General features: G+C 35.5%; 1 protein-coding gene across 6 annotated transcripts in view; it reads left to right on the top strand.

The window, feature by feature from the left end:
* The window catches only part of ACBD6 (acyl-CoA binding domain containing 6), a 209,131-nt gene that overhangs the window by 71,436 nt on the left and 122,697 nt on the right, over positions 1-14,998 (top strand). For all 6 annotated transcript variants that reach the window (XR_014303661.1, XR_014303662.1, XM_082701758.1 and 3 more), the window contains exon 4: positions 495-577. Coding sequence is in view for 4 of the 6 variants with exons in the window: in XM_082701758.1 (XP_082557884.1) it covers positions 495-577 (83 nt within the window). In the remaining 2 variants the exon portion in view is untranslated. The remainder of the gene's footprint in view (positions 1-494; positions 578-14,998) is intronic.

Below are 14,998 nucleotides of genomic sequence, written 5' to 3'. Positions count from 1 at the left end.
TTTTTTTTCTATTATTTACTTCTATTATTTACTTATTTAACTTACTTTTCTTTATGGTTGAGTTTGAAGTTTTTACTATAGTTTAATTTTTTCTTGGAAGTTTTAGTTTGCTAACTAGATTTTCATGATTGCATTTTTATCTGGTATGTATAAGTCATATTTCTTTTTAATTTTTCTACACTGAGCATCATTATTTTCCACACTGAACAAAGCTGACATCTTATAATCAGCTAAGGGAGTGGTGGACTTGAGGTGGCTCCAGAGCGCAGTAGTGAAATGACTTCGGTTTGTGAGTGGGGACTCATTCCATTAGTCTGATGACCTGAGGGTCATCTTGCCTTTTGGATACCATCTTGAAATTGTTACTAGGGCCTTAGAAAAATGGTGGACCTCAAATCTTTAGTATTCATTAGAAAAGTAGTATTTTGTAACTATTTAAAATACACAGTGCCTTACCCCATGTGTCTTTTTTTTCAACTTCTGTCCTCCTGCAGTCGCCAGAGAAGAAAGGAAAAGAAGCAAATACTGGTTTTGGCGGGCCTGTTGTTAGTTCTCTGTATCATGAAGAAATCATCAGGTAATTTCTCTTCTAGTTTTTGATAATAGAGATACATACATCTAAATATGTGTGTGTGTGTGTGTAATTCTGAACACTTCCATCTGTGAAGAACTTTTTTTTAATATGAAACTAATTTGGTTGTATCTCTAGTAATATAATAAATAGTAGGAAAATTTGTTACATGTATTATCTTTGAAGTCAATAAGCGTCTGAATCAGTGCCAGATAGTAACTTTCCCCACCACATAAGTAGTTGGTTGGTAAGGCAAGGTTTTGTGTCTCACACAATCTGAAACCATGGGGTTTTGTTGTTGGTGTTAGTTTTCCTCAGAATACCTTATTTCTTTGTGTGTGTGAGTGTGTGTGTATGTATATGGTCTAGGTTTATTCACAGTACTGATAAAAATGCCTTTTTTTTTTTTTTTTAAAGTATGGCTTCAGTCTGAGCTGAAGTATGTAAGGAGAAGTATTGATTCAGTCCCATGAAGCTTATACCATTTCTAGAAAATATTTATGTTCTTTTTTAGAAAAAAAAGTTTTAAATTTGTTGTTGTCATTGTGAAATTAGCATTATTTCTTTTAAAGATTAAAAATCATGTTGAGTATAAAATGGTACAGTAAAGAGAATATTGCAGAGGATTCTCAAAAAAATTAAAGAATTACTGTATGATCCAGCAGTTCAGCTTTTGGTTTTATATACACAAGAATTGAAAACAGGATCTCAGAGACCTATTTGCACACCCATGTTCATAGCAGCACTATATTCATAATAGCCAAGAGGTGGAAACTACCAAAATGTTCATCGACAGAAGAATGGATAAACAAAATGTGATATATATACACCTAATAGAATCTTATTCAGCCTTAGAAAGGAAGGACATTCTGACATAGACTGTAGAACATGGAGGAACCTTAAGGATATTATGCTAAGTGAAAGAAGCCATTCATAAAAAGATAAATACAGTATGATTCTTCTTTTTTTTTTTTTAAAGATTTTATTTATTCATGTGACAGAGATCACAAGTAGATGGAGAGGCAGGCAGAGAGAGAGAGAGGGAAGCAGGCTCCCAGCTGAGCAGAGCGCCCGATGTGGGACTCGATCCCAGGACCCCGAGATCATGACCTGAGCCGAAGGCAGCGGCTTAACCCACTGAGCCACCCAGGCGCCCCTACAGTGTGATTCTTCTTAAATGGGGGTATCAAGAGTATCAGATTCACAGAAACAAAAAGTAGTGTGGGAGTTGTCAGGGGCTGGAGGAAGTGGAAAAGGAGGAGTTGTTATTTAATGGGTGAAGAGTTTTAGTTTTGCAAGATAAAAATTTCTGAGGATTGGTTGTTGGACAATTGGTTGTTGGACAATACCATTACTGAACTGTACACTTAGAACTGGTTAAGATGGTAAATTTTATGTTTTGTGGGGTTTTTTTTTTAACCACTATTTTAAAAATTTTTAATGGTCATCTTGTATTATTTAACAAGGATCTTACATTTTATATGTTATATATAAAATTTCTTGGATAATTTTTTTTCTTGCAGCACTATGTGGAAATCAGGAAAAGGATTTTGTTCTTTAAAGTCATGTGACACATTCTTCTAAGATTTTTAGTCTTGGCCTTTTTTTTTTTAAGTCATCTAAATTTTAGTCTTCTTATATATTCTGGAACGTATTTTAAGATATGAAACAGTAGGAAACATGAATGTGAACCACTGAAAGCCTCTTAACTATTACAGACATTAATTTTGTCATTGCTAATAGCAGAGCAGAAATAACAGCACTTAGTTATTTTATTATATTTGAGAAATTATTTTGTAATTAAACTGAATTCCACTATAATAAACTAGGTCATGATAAAAATTACTGTAAACTGAAATGTTGGATTGTTTCAATAAAGGATCATATATGGCCCCGTTGTTTCTAAAGTATAAGAATGCAGTTGCAACAAAGAATATAGGCTATTTGTTTAAGTTTATATAATCAAATTTTGTTTTTACTTAGGTGATTTTGTTTTTACTTAGGTGAAATATACCTGGTGTTTTATTTTTCCAAAAGGAAGTTGTGCTTTAACTGAAATTAATTGCAGTTTCTTGGCAGAATTATGTTCAACTGAGGTGAAAGTGACAAGTTTTAGAAATGTTAAATGGTAAACTTAGGTGAACGGAAACGTTCTTTTCTGTAGAACCAATTACCAAAAAAGGAACTAGAAAGCATTTTGTATTTGTTTATTTATTTACTTACTTTAGAGAGTGGGGAGGGAGAGAAAGAGAGAGAGCACGAGCAGGAGGGGCAGAAGGAAGGGGAGAGAATCCCAAGCTGACTGCACGTGCTCAGCATGGAACCCAGCTGGGGCTTGACCTCATGATCCTGGGATCATGACCTAAGCTAAAATCAAGAGTCAGATGCTTAACCAACTATTCCACCCAGGAGCCCCCTAAAAAAAGTATTTTGAAGGTTTGTTTTGGATATTTTAATGTATATAGTCTTCTAAAATTTTTTTAAAGATCAGGAAAAATCAGTATCTAATAAAGTCATTTAATAAGGCTTGGGCTCCATTATTCTGGCAACTTTCCTGATTAATGTGCATTGTAAGTGATAAGTTAAGGCCCATTTTTGTTTTATTGTAAATGTTCTTTTTTTTTTTTTTTTAATTTTATTTACTTATTTGAGGGAGAGAGAGCACAAGCACAGGGGTGCAGGGAGAGGGAAAGCAGGCTCTCTCCTGAGCAGGGAGCCTGATGCGGGACTCAATCCCAGGACCCTACAATCATAACCCGAGCCGAAGGCAGACACTTAAGTGACTGAGCCACTCAGGCGTCCCTATTGTACATGTTCTAGAGCCAAGGGCTGCTGGGGCCAGTTCTGAGCCTGTTTTGGTTCTGATCCTTATTTCTACTCTGTCACAGAAAGTGACAATATAATGTCATAGGCACAGATCTGTGTGTTAATATTCTAGAGCGCTGACATCAATTTTTTAAAGATTTTATTTTATTTATTTTGCGGGGGGAGGTGCAGAAGAGGGACAAACAGACTCCATGATAAGCGCAGAGCCCAACATGAGACTTGATGTGGGGTTGGATCTTATGACCCTGAGATCATGACCTGAGCTGAAATCAAGAGTTGTCTGCTTAACTGACTGAGCCACCCAGATGCCCCCCAACACCAGTTTTCCATCATGAAGCTGGTTAATTGTTCTGTAGGGAGATATAGTGTGACACTAATTAAGTATAAAATACTATGAAGCCAAACTGCCAGCACTGAAATGTTGGTTCCACCACTTATTAGCTTTGTGACCTTAGACAAGTTACTTTATTTGCAAAATGGGGATAATTATACTACTTTTCTCATATGACACTTACATGGATTGTATCAGTATGTATGCCCAGGCATCTTAAGAGTAGTATCTGGCACAAAATAAGTTACTATGTAACTGTTAACTTTTCTTGTTATTCAGCACAGAACCCCCACAATAGGGACCCAGGGCACAGGGCTAATGTTAGCTAAAACCACATGTTGGATTGGTTATAGAATTAAGTACAGGTTGTTTGGTTTTGTAAGAGAAAATGGAAAATAAGAAAGGAAGAGCCAGTACTATTAGAATCTATGTTTGGAACTATAGAAACAAGAGAGTGACAAATCTTTTCACTCACAGACAGTTGCTCTAGTCTTAAGATCAGATGTGTTTCATTTATACTACAGATAGGTAGAAGAAGCTCTGATTAATAAGCATAGGGTTTTGCGAAGAGTCAAATGCTTCTGCACTACGTACACTGACTCACTTAACAAGAAATCACTTTTAGTGACTTGTATGCTTAGAAGGTTTTATCTAGAAGTTGGCACGTAAACTGAGAAATTAGGGCAAGATTTAAAAATACAATAAATGAATCATGTACAGTGTCCATTCTACCCTGCAATAAGATTTGGTCTTCCCTGTTGTATTTGTAGTTTGATGCTATGTAATCTATCAGAATTTTATTAATCCCACTTAGACAGGCAGCCATCTGGACCTTCTCTAAGCAAGACCAGACTAGTATACAACTAAGATGATTGATGGGCTCTGGAATTGATTAGTTGTTCTGTGAGACAAATGAACTGTTTTGGCAGAAAATACCAGAGGTCACTGCTGTGGTCAAACACAAAAGCCTGTAGAATTTTAAAGAGATGCTTTCATCATTGACTTATAAAGTTAAAAATTTTTAAACAACATTGGATTTTGAAAATATTTTAGAAATATCTTTTGATTGGCTGCTCTTTAGTTCTGATTACAAAGTGGCATAATAGTATAATAAACTACAATGAACGTGATTATACTTTAATTTTGTATTTTTGGCAAAAAATACGAACTGGAGTGAAAGTGTAAAAGCTTATCCCTTACACGTAAATTGTACTCTAAAATGTTCCTGAGAGAGGTGTATTTGCAGAAAAAGCTACAACATATATTGTTTTATTTTTAAGTGATTTATAAAATCAGGTGGTATGAAATTCCATTCAGTTATTTATTCAAAGCTTCACATTGTTAGATAGCAATCTGTTTGGACAAATCCACGTAAGACTCCAAAGTGTCAAGAGTATACATATACATATACAAAATAGACGTATTTTGTGTTTTAAAATTTGAATATTTGGATTTTTTTTGCTTTCAGTTGGCTAAGTCATTCTGGGATGCTACCATACCGTTGATACCACTGTCCTCAGCCACCAAAAAGATTATCCTGCTTCCCTACATCTGTTTGGCTGGTAGTAGTGAAATCCTTCTCTATTTCACTGTGTTGCCCATGATCAACATTGTGTTAACACTTTGGTGATAGGTGATAAATTGGATGACATATGTCTTGTTACATTCTGGTTATTCTTTGAGGACTACACAAGTGTGTATAGGCAAGTGGGCAACTCCCCCTTGAGAATCTGACTGCTCAGAATGAACTTGAGTTATGGATTTATTCAGCCTGTAAAACCTCAGCTGGCATAAATAATTGAGAAAGCAAAGGTTTTTCTGTGGTGCATACCTCAGGGACTCATGGCTCCCTTCCTCCTCTCTACCTCCCTTTCTTATGAAAATGATCCCAGTTGCACTCCTAGATAATAACACACCAAGCAATTAAAAGCCATGGGTGGCTGGAGAGAGGAGAAAAGGTTTAGTTAATGAGCTTTTCCTCTTCCAGTGCCCAGGAGAGCCTTAGGAATGACAAGGCGATTAAAGCGAAGAGATAATTATAGATTATGTGAAAATGGGTCCCTTGGGACAAGCAGGTCTTGCCATAAACAGTAACTGTTGTAAGAGTCTCCTGGCTCTCATATTCACCCTTTTCCTACGTGCTTTATTTAGCTCCTGTGTGCTCAGCGTCATGATGCCAACCAGGCATATAGGTGGATCCACCTGTTTGTAGATCAACAGCCCTTTCTGAACAGGGGGTCATTCCTCAGCAAAAACCATCATCATCGCCTGCTCTCACCTTTTCTTCTTTCATTTTCTTCCCTCTCTTCCTTTTCTTCCCTTTGTCTGTTTTCCATCTTAGAGTTACATTGTATCTGTGAAATGCTAGACACTTAGACTCCTTTACCAAGTTTTTAGTGTATACCTGTGTGTGCACATGTAAGATACACAAAGTTATGGGTATACTCTATCCATTATAATAAAAGGTATGTATATTATACATATACATAATATACATAATATAAAAAAAGTTTGTTGAAATGGTTTACAGACATATTTAAAGGAAGATATTTTAAAAGTGTAGCAAAGATGCTAGAATTGTAAGGCATCTTAATTCTTATTTGTTATCAGCTATTTGCTTAATACTGAGAGCAAGAAATTTCAGCTCATTTCTTTGTCTTTCAATTTATGAAAACTTGGCTAATTGCACTGTGTATGGTAATAAATGCTTGGTGTTAGTCGAAGTTGGAATTCTATGTGAAAAAGGCATTACAACATTAATTACATGGTTTTACTTACAAATTTTACCCATAATAAGATATTATATATGTATTAGGTAAGTATTTTATGAGTATTTTATGTAAAGTATGTCATTCTTGGGTCTCCTATGTCACATAGTCTACTCTCTCTCCCTCATTCCTTAATATATCAGAAATTCTGTTTCTTCATGTTCCACAATAATCCAGATTTATCTAGTTTTCATCATCATCACTATCGTGCCTTTGGCAAAACTGTCAATATTCTTGGGCAATCATCATCTCTTGATCAGGACACTACAGAATGGATTCCTTCTTCCTTTACAGTCTCCTCCTGGATTTATAACTCATATCATCGTATTACTTTCCTGCTTAAAGCCCTTTAATGGTTTCTCATAGCACTTAGGGTAAAATCTAAAATTCCTTAACCTGTCTTACAGGGTCCCTCATCATCTTACCTAAGGCCATTTCCCCCTCCCTCCTTATTGATGCTGTTTCATCCACATTGGCTTATTTTCATTTCCTTAAAGGTCTAATTAGTAGTTGTTAGTTGAATTGATTGATAGTGTTATATAAGGGTATATGAGAAATGACCTGACATACAACATATGTTGAAATCTTAAGGTAATAATACCAACTAACATTTACTGACCTTTAATTATAAGCTAGTTACCATACTACATGTGTTATATGTATTATTTCACTTGATCTTCAGAATAATCCTGTGAGTTGGAAGTGTTAATATCCCTATTTTATAGGTAAGGACACTGAGACTCAGAGAGGTTAGGTTACTTGCCCAAGGTCACATGACTAGTACTCTGCTGTTGCTCTACCATACCACTCCTGAGATGGTTGAGGAATCCTTGTATTCTGCAATTAGTGAAAATAATTTTGATAGTTGTTGTTATATGAACATAGTAAATATCTTCCATTTAAATGTTTAAATCCCTTTCCATTTAGTGTTTTTTAAAATGTGCTTTACTGGTAAAATTACGAACTATAGTCTTTCATTTATCAGTGTACTGATGATGATGCTTCTTTTGGATTAATTGAATTTATTGATTTTAGACTTACCTTAATGCTTGAGAATGTAACTCAGCTCTATAGAGCCTGTTAGCCAAGGGATTCTATAGATTTTTCTGATGTGGCCACTGGTTTTCCAGAGGTTGATCAGAATTGAAATACATTTTTTTCGTACAGGCATTTAAAGTATCAGAAATTTTCAGTCAACTATTTTAGAGCTAAGCAGGTTTTAAGAAGTGAAAATGCATTTTTAGTAACTAGTGTCTATAAATAATGGCTAGCTAACTTTTCCAGAATATCAAGTTATGTACAAGAAATATTTGGGGCACTGATCTTTCCTTTGTCATTGCTTCCTTGCAAAAATATGAGAAAAATACATCAACAGCATATTAACAACATAAATAAGATAATAAATAGAACTTTTTATTTGAGGCTTTTAAGAATTTTCTAGGGGCACCTGGGTGGCTCAGTCGGTTGAGCATCTGTCTGCTTTTGGTTCAGGTCATGATCTCAGGGTCCCGGGATCGAGCCCTGCTTTGAGCTCTCTGCTCAGCAGGGAGTATCCTTCATTTGCTCTTCCTCTCCCTACTCATTTCTCTCTCTCTCAAATAAGTAAAATCTTAAGAAAAAAATAAAAAAAATTTCTAGACCTAGAGTTAAGTATGATATATATGTAACCCAGTCGAAAATAGTTACGATTTGATGGAGAGGACATTGCTATTATTGCATAACAGGAAGAGGGAAAACTCACTGGTTATGTGCTATAACTGTCTGAAACCCATTGTAGATATAGTACACTCTGAGTGGGAAGATTATGATTCAATATATATAAATTCTTTCAGTCATTCACCAGTCCATTTGGGACTGTGTGTGTTTTTAAGTAGGCAGAGAGAGAGAAGGGGAAGCAGGCTCCCTGCTGAACAGAGAACCTAATGCGGGGCTCAATCCCAGGACCCTGAGACCGTGACCTGAGCTGAAGGCAGAGGCTTAACCCACCGAGCCACCCAGGTGCCCCAGGACTGTGTATTTTGAACCTACTTTATTACTTCATTGACTCTAAAACATCCCTGGTTTTAGAATGCCATAATTAAAATACCATTAAGAAAAAATGCGCTGATTAATTGTAAAATGTTACAGATTATAGGATTCATCAGAAATATTAAAATATGAAAAAATTTGTGTTTTAGAATCAAGGAAATAGGGTAACTTAACAATTTCTAAATGTCTTTTTGCCATTTAGGATTACAGGAATTATGTTAAGAACAACGCTACAAAAAGCAACAACAAAAGCCTTTTCTTAAGTGCCTGTGTCTGAATGACAGGCTTCTTGGGCATAGTTATTGGTTCAACGTTGTTTGCCTCCTCAGGGTATACGACCAAGGTATCTCAGAAAAGAGGTACTATTTATAAGATTTTACCTTGCAGTCATAGTATAGATTCTCATTTATGGTCTTTGTAAGATTGAGACTCGACAACAGTGTTTTACAAGGTGAAATTTAACATCCAAAATTTTAATTAGATACTCATCGCAAGTGGGGATTTTTGATGTGCTGAGTACGACAACTCTAATTCTTGAGTTAGGAGCTGACTTTACCTATTTGCTTCTCCCTGATAAGCCTTACACCAGGTTTGCTAAAAATCTTTGGGTAAGAACAGATTTGTCCTGTTCAGGAGAGAAGCAAGTATAAGCAAAAATAAAATATGCTTGTATAATTTTTTTTATATTTGTAATTTTAAAAATACAGAGTGTATCTTAATTTCTGTGTAGACTTTTTATCTTAGCTCCTAAAGTATTGATAGTTTAGTCTTAAAGGTTATATATAGATATATATATAAAGATAATTTACATACAAAATATACATAAAGTCAGTATAAAAAAGAATCAGCATTAGACTTTGGGCTTTGTATTTGTTATACCATGATAGAATGTTTGTAATCTAGTCAAAACAAGATCAGTGAGATGACATCATTATTTTTTGACATTATATTTGGACAGAATAGCAAGTCTTTACCTTTCAGATTGACAACTTTTTTTTTTTTTTTTAAGATTTATTTATTATTTTAGAGAGGGAGGGAGCAAGCTTGGGGGAGAGAGGAAGAGGGAAAGAATCTTAAGCAGACTCCACACTGAGTGTAGAGCCCGACATGGGGCTCGATCTCACAATCTGAGCCGAAACCAAGAGTTGAATGTATAACTGACAGCGCCACCCAGGTGCCCCCCCAGATTAACAACTTCTGACCATACATTTGTCAGATAAATTAGGAACTTAAATTCCTGCAAAGAAGTAGTATTCAGCAGTAGTACTACTGAATTTTGTAAGACACCGAACAGGCTTTCATTTCAGAAAGACTAGCTCCCAAGGAGCTTCATAGTGTCTTTTCTGTGAATTTATGATGTTCACTCTTCAATCTCAGAGATCTAGAGAGAGATACATACTCCAGGGACAGAGTAGCAATAATAAAGCTCATTTGAAGCTGAGATGTAAACTAAAATACCAAAGGCTGTATCTTAATAGTGAGACAAGTACTTAGGTTCCCTGCATACTCTCTGAGTATTGAGGAACCCAGACAGACAGATTAATAGATGATTATTTGTGAATATGTGAATAGAGAGAAGGTGAGCCATTTCCTGGGAGTTGCTTTAGCTAAGGTCCTATTTGAGGCCTGGACAAACTCTCCCAGTAGAGAGATAACCTCAGAATGCTTTTTTTCTTTTTCTTTTTTTGTGCCTCCAATTAATTGTTTCTTTTGGTCAGAGTTCATAATTGGGCCTCACAACTTTTCCCCCTACTATGGTTCATTGCTAATTATACCTCCTACTTGTGAATAGTGGCCTTTCCAGGGGTTTTTGTTTGTTTTAGATATGCTGAGGTCAGTGTCTGAATTAAGTAGCTCTTTGGATCTGTGTCTCTGTAGTTTATCTCCCAACACCCTACCGTAGCCAGATCCCTTGAGCACTTCTTTTTGTTGATGCTTTTTCCTTTTCTTTCTATTCTTGAGAATATGCTTCTTTCTATTTCTTCATAACCCACCTGGGTGGTCAGTTCATTCTTCAAAGTTAGCCCATAGTGTCAGCTCTTCTATTGTGCTTTTATTTAATCATCCTTAGTTGATTAGCCCACTCCTTATTTTGGGCCTCTACTTTATAGAATTTGGGGCTAGTTTGACACTCAAAGCAACATTTTGCTATTGTGGTCCCTAAGAGAATTTTCGAAGACTATGTTCTCCATTATAATCTTACAATAACATCTAAAATTCTTGTTTAAAAGCTTAAGTATATTGCAAAGACCATAATTTCTGGTATTTTACAAAATGATATTTTAAAATCTTTTAGATGAATCTAAGCTTTTTTTTTTTTTTAAGATTTTCTATTTATTTGACCGAGATCACAAGTAGGCAGAGAGGCAGGCAGAGAGAGAATGGGAAGCAGGCTCCCTGCCAAGCAGAGAGCCCAATGTGGGGCTCGATCCCAGAACCCTGAGATCATGACCTGAACTGAAGGCAGAGGCTTTAACCCACTGAGCCACCCAGGTGCCCCTAGATGAATCTAAGTATTTTAAATGACAGTCCATTTTTTAGGGTGCCTGGGTGATCTCTCTCTCTCTCAAATAAATAAATTAATTAAATCCTAAAAAAAAAAGCATGAATATACTACCACTGAAAGAAACTGGGAAAATGGTACCCAAGGTCTCTCTCTGTAATATTTCTTATAGTTGCATGTGAATCTTCAGTTGTCTCAAAAGGTTTAACTAAAATAAAATTCTGATCTTGATTTAAAAATACATGAGCAAGGGGTGTCTGGCTGGTGTGGTCAGTTAAACATCTGACACCAGGTTTCTGCTCAGGTTGTGATCTCAGGGTCATGAGATTGAATCCTTGTTGGGCTCCATGCCCAGCACGAAGTCCGCTTGAATTTCTCTGTCCCTCTGACCCTCCCCCACTCAGACTCACTCTCTAAGTAAATAAATCCTTTAAAAAAATACATGAACAAGGTCTTTAACAGAAAATTTTCATTATTTCTTTTTCTCTTTTTCTTCTAACTCTCCTTCACAATTTTAAAGTAATACATTTTTGTGTAATCTTATCATAATGATCATAATTCTCTGTAACAAAAATATGTATGTTAAGTTGGACTTTTTTAAATTCAATTTTCTATAACCCCAAACTTTATGCATTATGTCTTTTCCCATGAGTTATCATTGTAATTGTTTCTAATCAGCTAATCGATATACATCATAAGTACTGTCAAATAATTATTAAACATAAGTAAAATTTAATTGAAAATGTATCTTAATGAGATGAATGAGGCTTTTAAAAATAGTTTATTTAACAGATGAATATTATTTTTCATTAAAATGAGACAGTACAGCATCAAGTCTGTTTTTTGTTTCATTTCAACTCTCCCATCCTCTAACATTAGCTCTAGAATGTTTCCTAACACCAGTTTTTCACAAGAATTGTCCCTTTATTTGGTACCAAGGAAGGTTTTATATCTTGGGGTAGTCAGTGTAGGATTGATTCCCCCCCCCCCAAACCGTTCCCAGTATATTAGTAAATGGAGTGTTTCTATGCAAAAGAGTAACAGGTTTAATTAATAGTCATTTGCTAAGTCTTAGCAAAGTCCTTTATTTTTTTCTATATATTTCCTAGAAATATAGCATAATAAGGAGAGAGGCATATGCCTTTCTGATACAACCTATGAGTGGAGTGATCAGAACCGAGGGAAATTTGAAAAGGACAATGGTGGTGAGATACTTACCACAGGAGTCTCTTCAAGTAGATCAGTTAAGAGGAAAATGCATTTATTTGCAAGTTGAGCTGAAAATTGATTCACTTAAAATTGTAATTTTTTTCTAGCTTAAATTTTTCATACCTGCATAGTCCTTTAAAGGTGTTTGTGTACCCCCATGAGGAATTAATGACATGTGCTTGTATTTGTGTAGGTATTGGCTTACTCTACTTTGTGTTTTCCTTCATTCAATAAAGAATTTTTCATTGTCTATTTACTGGCATACTATTTTTTTTCTGAGAGTTTAATAAATATATATATATATATATATATATTGAAATATTTATTGAATGTATCTCTTGAATAGTTACATATCTGAGCTAGTACCATAAATGCATTTTTTTAATTCTAGAAGGGAGGTGAAATAGTAACTAATGGACTCTGGGTGGCTTACTAGGAAACCTGTTGGAAATACTCTTTTGATAGGAAAATACAATCTTTGTTGAAAGTGGTACAGATAACATTTTTAGGAGTATGCAGGGATCTGTTCTTCCTGTGATTGGTGCATGATACCATACTTAAACTCCTCCCTTCTCTTCCGCTCTTCTTTTCCATAGGGCTGTGTCTTCATATTTCAAAGGAATTTCAAAGAAGACCATTCATTCCCCGCCCCCCTTTGGATATACAATTGTATTTTCTGTAAATTTTAGAAAATTTGGAGGGGAGAGAGAGACACTTTCTGTCTTTCGCTAGGGATAAAGTGGGATATCTTTAAAGGTAGTATCTTGGCCATAACTCTTGCTTATCCATAGAGACTTGATATGGTAATTTTAGCACTCAAATTCAGCAAAGAGAGGGAAAAAGATAATTGGCTGAGACTTGTAAGAGAAAGGAAAATAAAGTGAGAAGATATGAAAGAGCACTTAATTTGTTTAGGCTCTACTCAGTTTGGTAATGGTTGAATTCATTTGCACATGTTTTATTTAAGGCAAGTATGATTATAGAGGGAAAGATTGCCTGCAGAATGCTGTATTAACAGGGAAATGTAGACGGGAAAAGAATTGTATCTGTGAACTGTACATAGTCTTGTTGGAAGCAAGAAAAGAGATGTAGAAAGATGTTGCTCCAGATGTTTCTCCATTTTGGACACTAGGTGGTGGCATTGTATAAAGACAGCTTGGTTGCTGGCCAGTAATACTGTCCATCTTCCAGTGGGGATAATTCTTAGCAACTGACTAAGCCCAACTAATTAAGCCCCATTTTCTTTTTTGTCTTTTCCCTTATCTTTGTGGCACATTTGTGGTGATTTTACTCAATTTCTTTGTGATATTTAATTTACATTGTATATTGTACCTATAAGCATTTTGTAAGTCCTCTATGTGCCTGACGGATTTTATGGTGATAAACAGCAGATGTCGAACTGGTGTTCAGATGAAAAAAACACCTCTGCCCTCCAAAACACACCCCAACAAAAGTAATTTATGTAAGTGATGCATAATAAACATTGAAAGTATAAAATATAGTAAATAAAAGTTTAAATAATTTTGTACTGTATTTCCTCTTTTACTGGTGAAGGCCCAAGTATACATACACATTGGGGTTCAGGAAGAAAGACCTCAGAGATTGAGAACGGTCCTCTCCATCTGTGAATAACCCTTATGCATTACGGGGTATGGGTAACCTGCATCCTAGGGGTCCTCTTTACCATCCTTCCTGTGCCCCACCACCAGTTCTCCATTGTTTTCAGGTTCGAAACAGCCGGGGAGTAGTGCATTTTTGGTTATGATTCAAAATGATACAGTCCTTTCTCTCGTAGTTAGAGTTGCTGCCTCTTGAATTAGAGGGGCTTTTCTTACTGGATTCAATGAAAATAGTGGGTCCCTATTATTCCCAAGTCAGAATTTTTAATACGCTTGCATAGAAACAGTGTTTTCTGTGAGAGCTAAGTATAGCTAAAGTGGTATTACATACAGCCTTAATTTTAAAAGTCATAGTTCTCCATTCCGGGATCTTGGCCTCAGACTTCTCTGTTTTCTTTCAGAGTAATGATCTGGAAGAGCATTTTTCTCCTCTGCAAAATGGACCTTTTTATATTCCTTTTCATACTCCTTTTAAACCTGTTTCTTCCTGGAAGTCTACCTCATTTTCTCCAGCTGAACTCTGTATTCTTACAGGCCTTTTAAAAAATCATCCTTACCTTATGTTAGTCGTATATAGATTTTCTCATCCCAGCTGTACTCTACATGTATTGAACTTAAAGTTTCTTGTTTATCCTTATGTCATCAACAGTCTTGCACAGTGTCTTGCATGTAGTAGGTGCTCAATTAAATACATCACATGCATATGGAAGGCTTAGATGGTTAATGCCAGAGTAGGGTGTTTTAAGTTAATTACCTCTGAGTTAAAATAGCTTTTTATAGGGTATAAAGTATTTAAATTGGTTTTTAAGATAGAAGGACTCCTCTAAGGCCAGTTGCTTTCATTTTTGGTGGATGGAACCTATGGCCCCACAGGTTATAAAACATACTAGTATAGTTTTTGGAACTCAGATTTCATTCTTATATGCCTGTCCAGAAAATGTAGTCCACATATAGAACAGTTTCATTGATAATATTCCAAATTACTTATCCTTTTGCGAATTAGTGATTTTTTTGAGACTCTTTATTGAAGCTCCCATACCCCCACATACACACAACACACTGAGAAAAATGCATACACATTTATACAGTTCTGTGTACTATGTTTGAGAACTCATAGACCTCATGTTAAGAACCTAATAATAA

This window comes from Mustela nivalis (assembly GCF_964662115.1).
Source record: "Mustela nivalis genome assembly, chromosome: 16".
In the NCBI taxonomy this organism is placed as follows: domain Eukaryota; kingdom Metazoa; phylum Chordata; class Mammalia; order Carnivora; family Mustelidae; genus Mustela; species Mustela nivalis.
The sequence above is the reverse complement of the archived record's forward strand: the minus strand, read 5'-3'. Positions and strand labels throughout refer to the sequence as shown.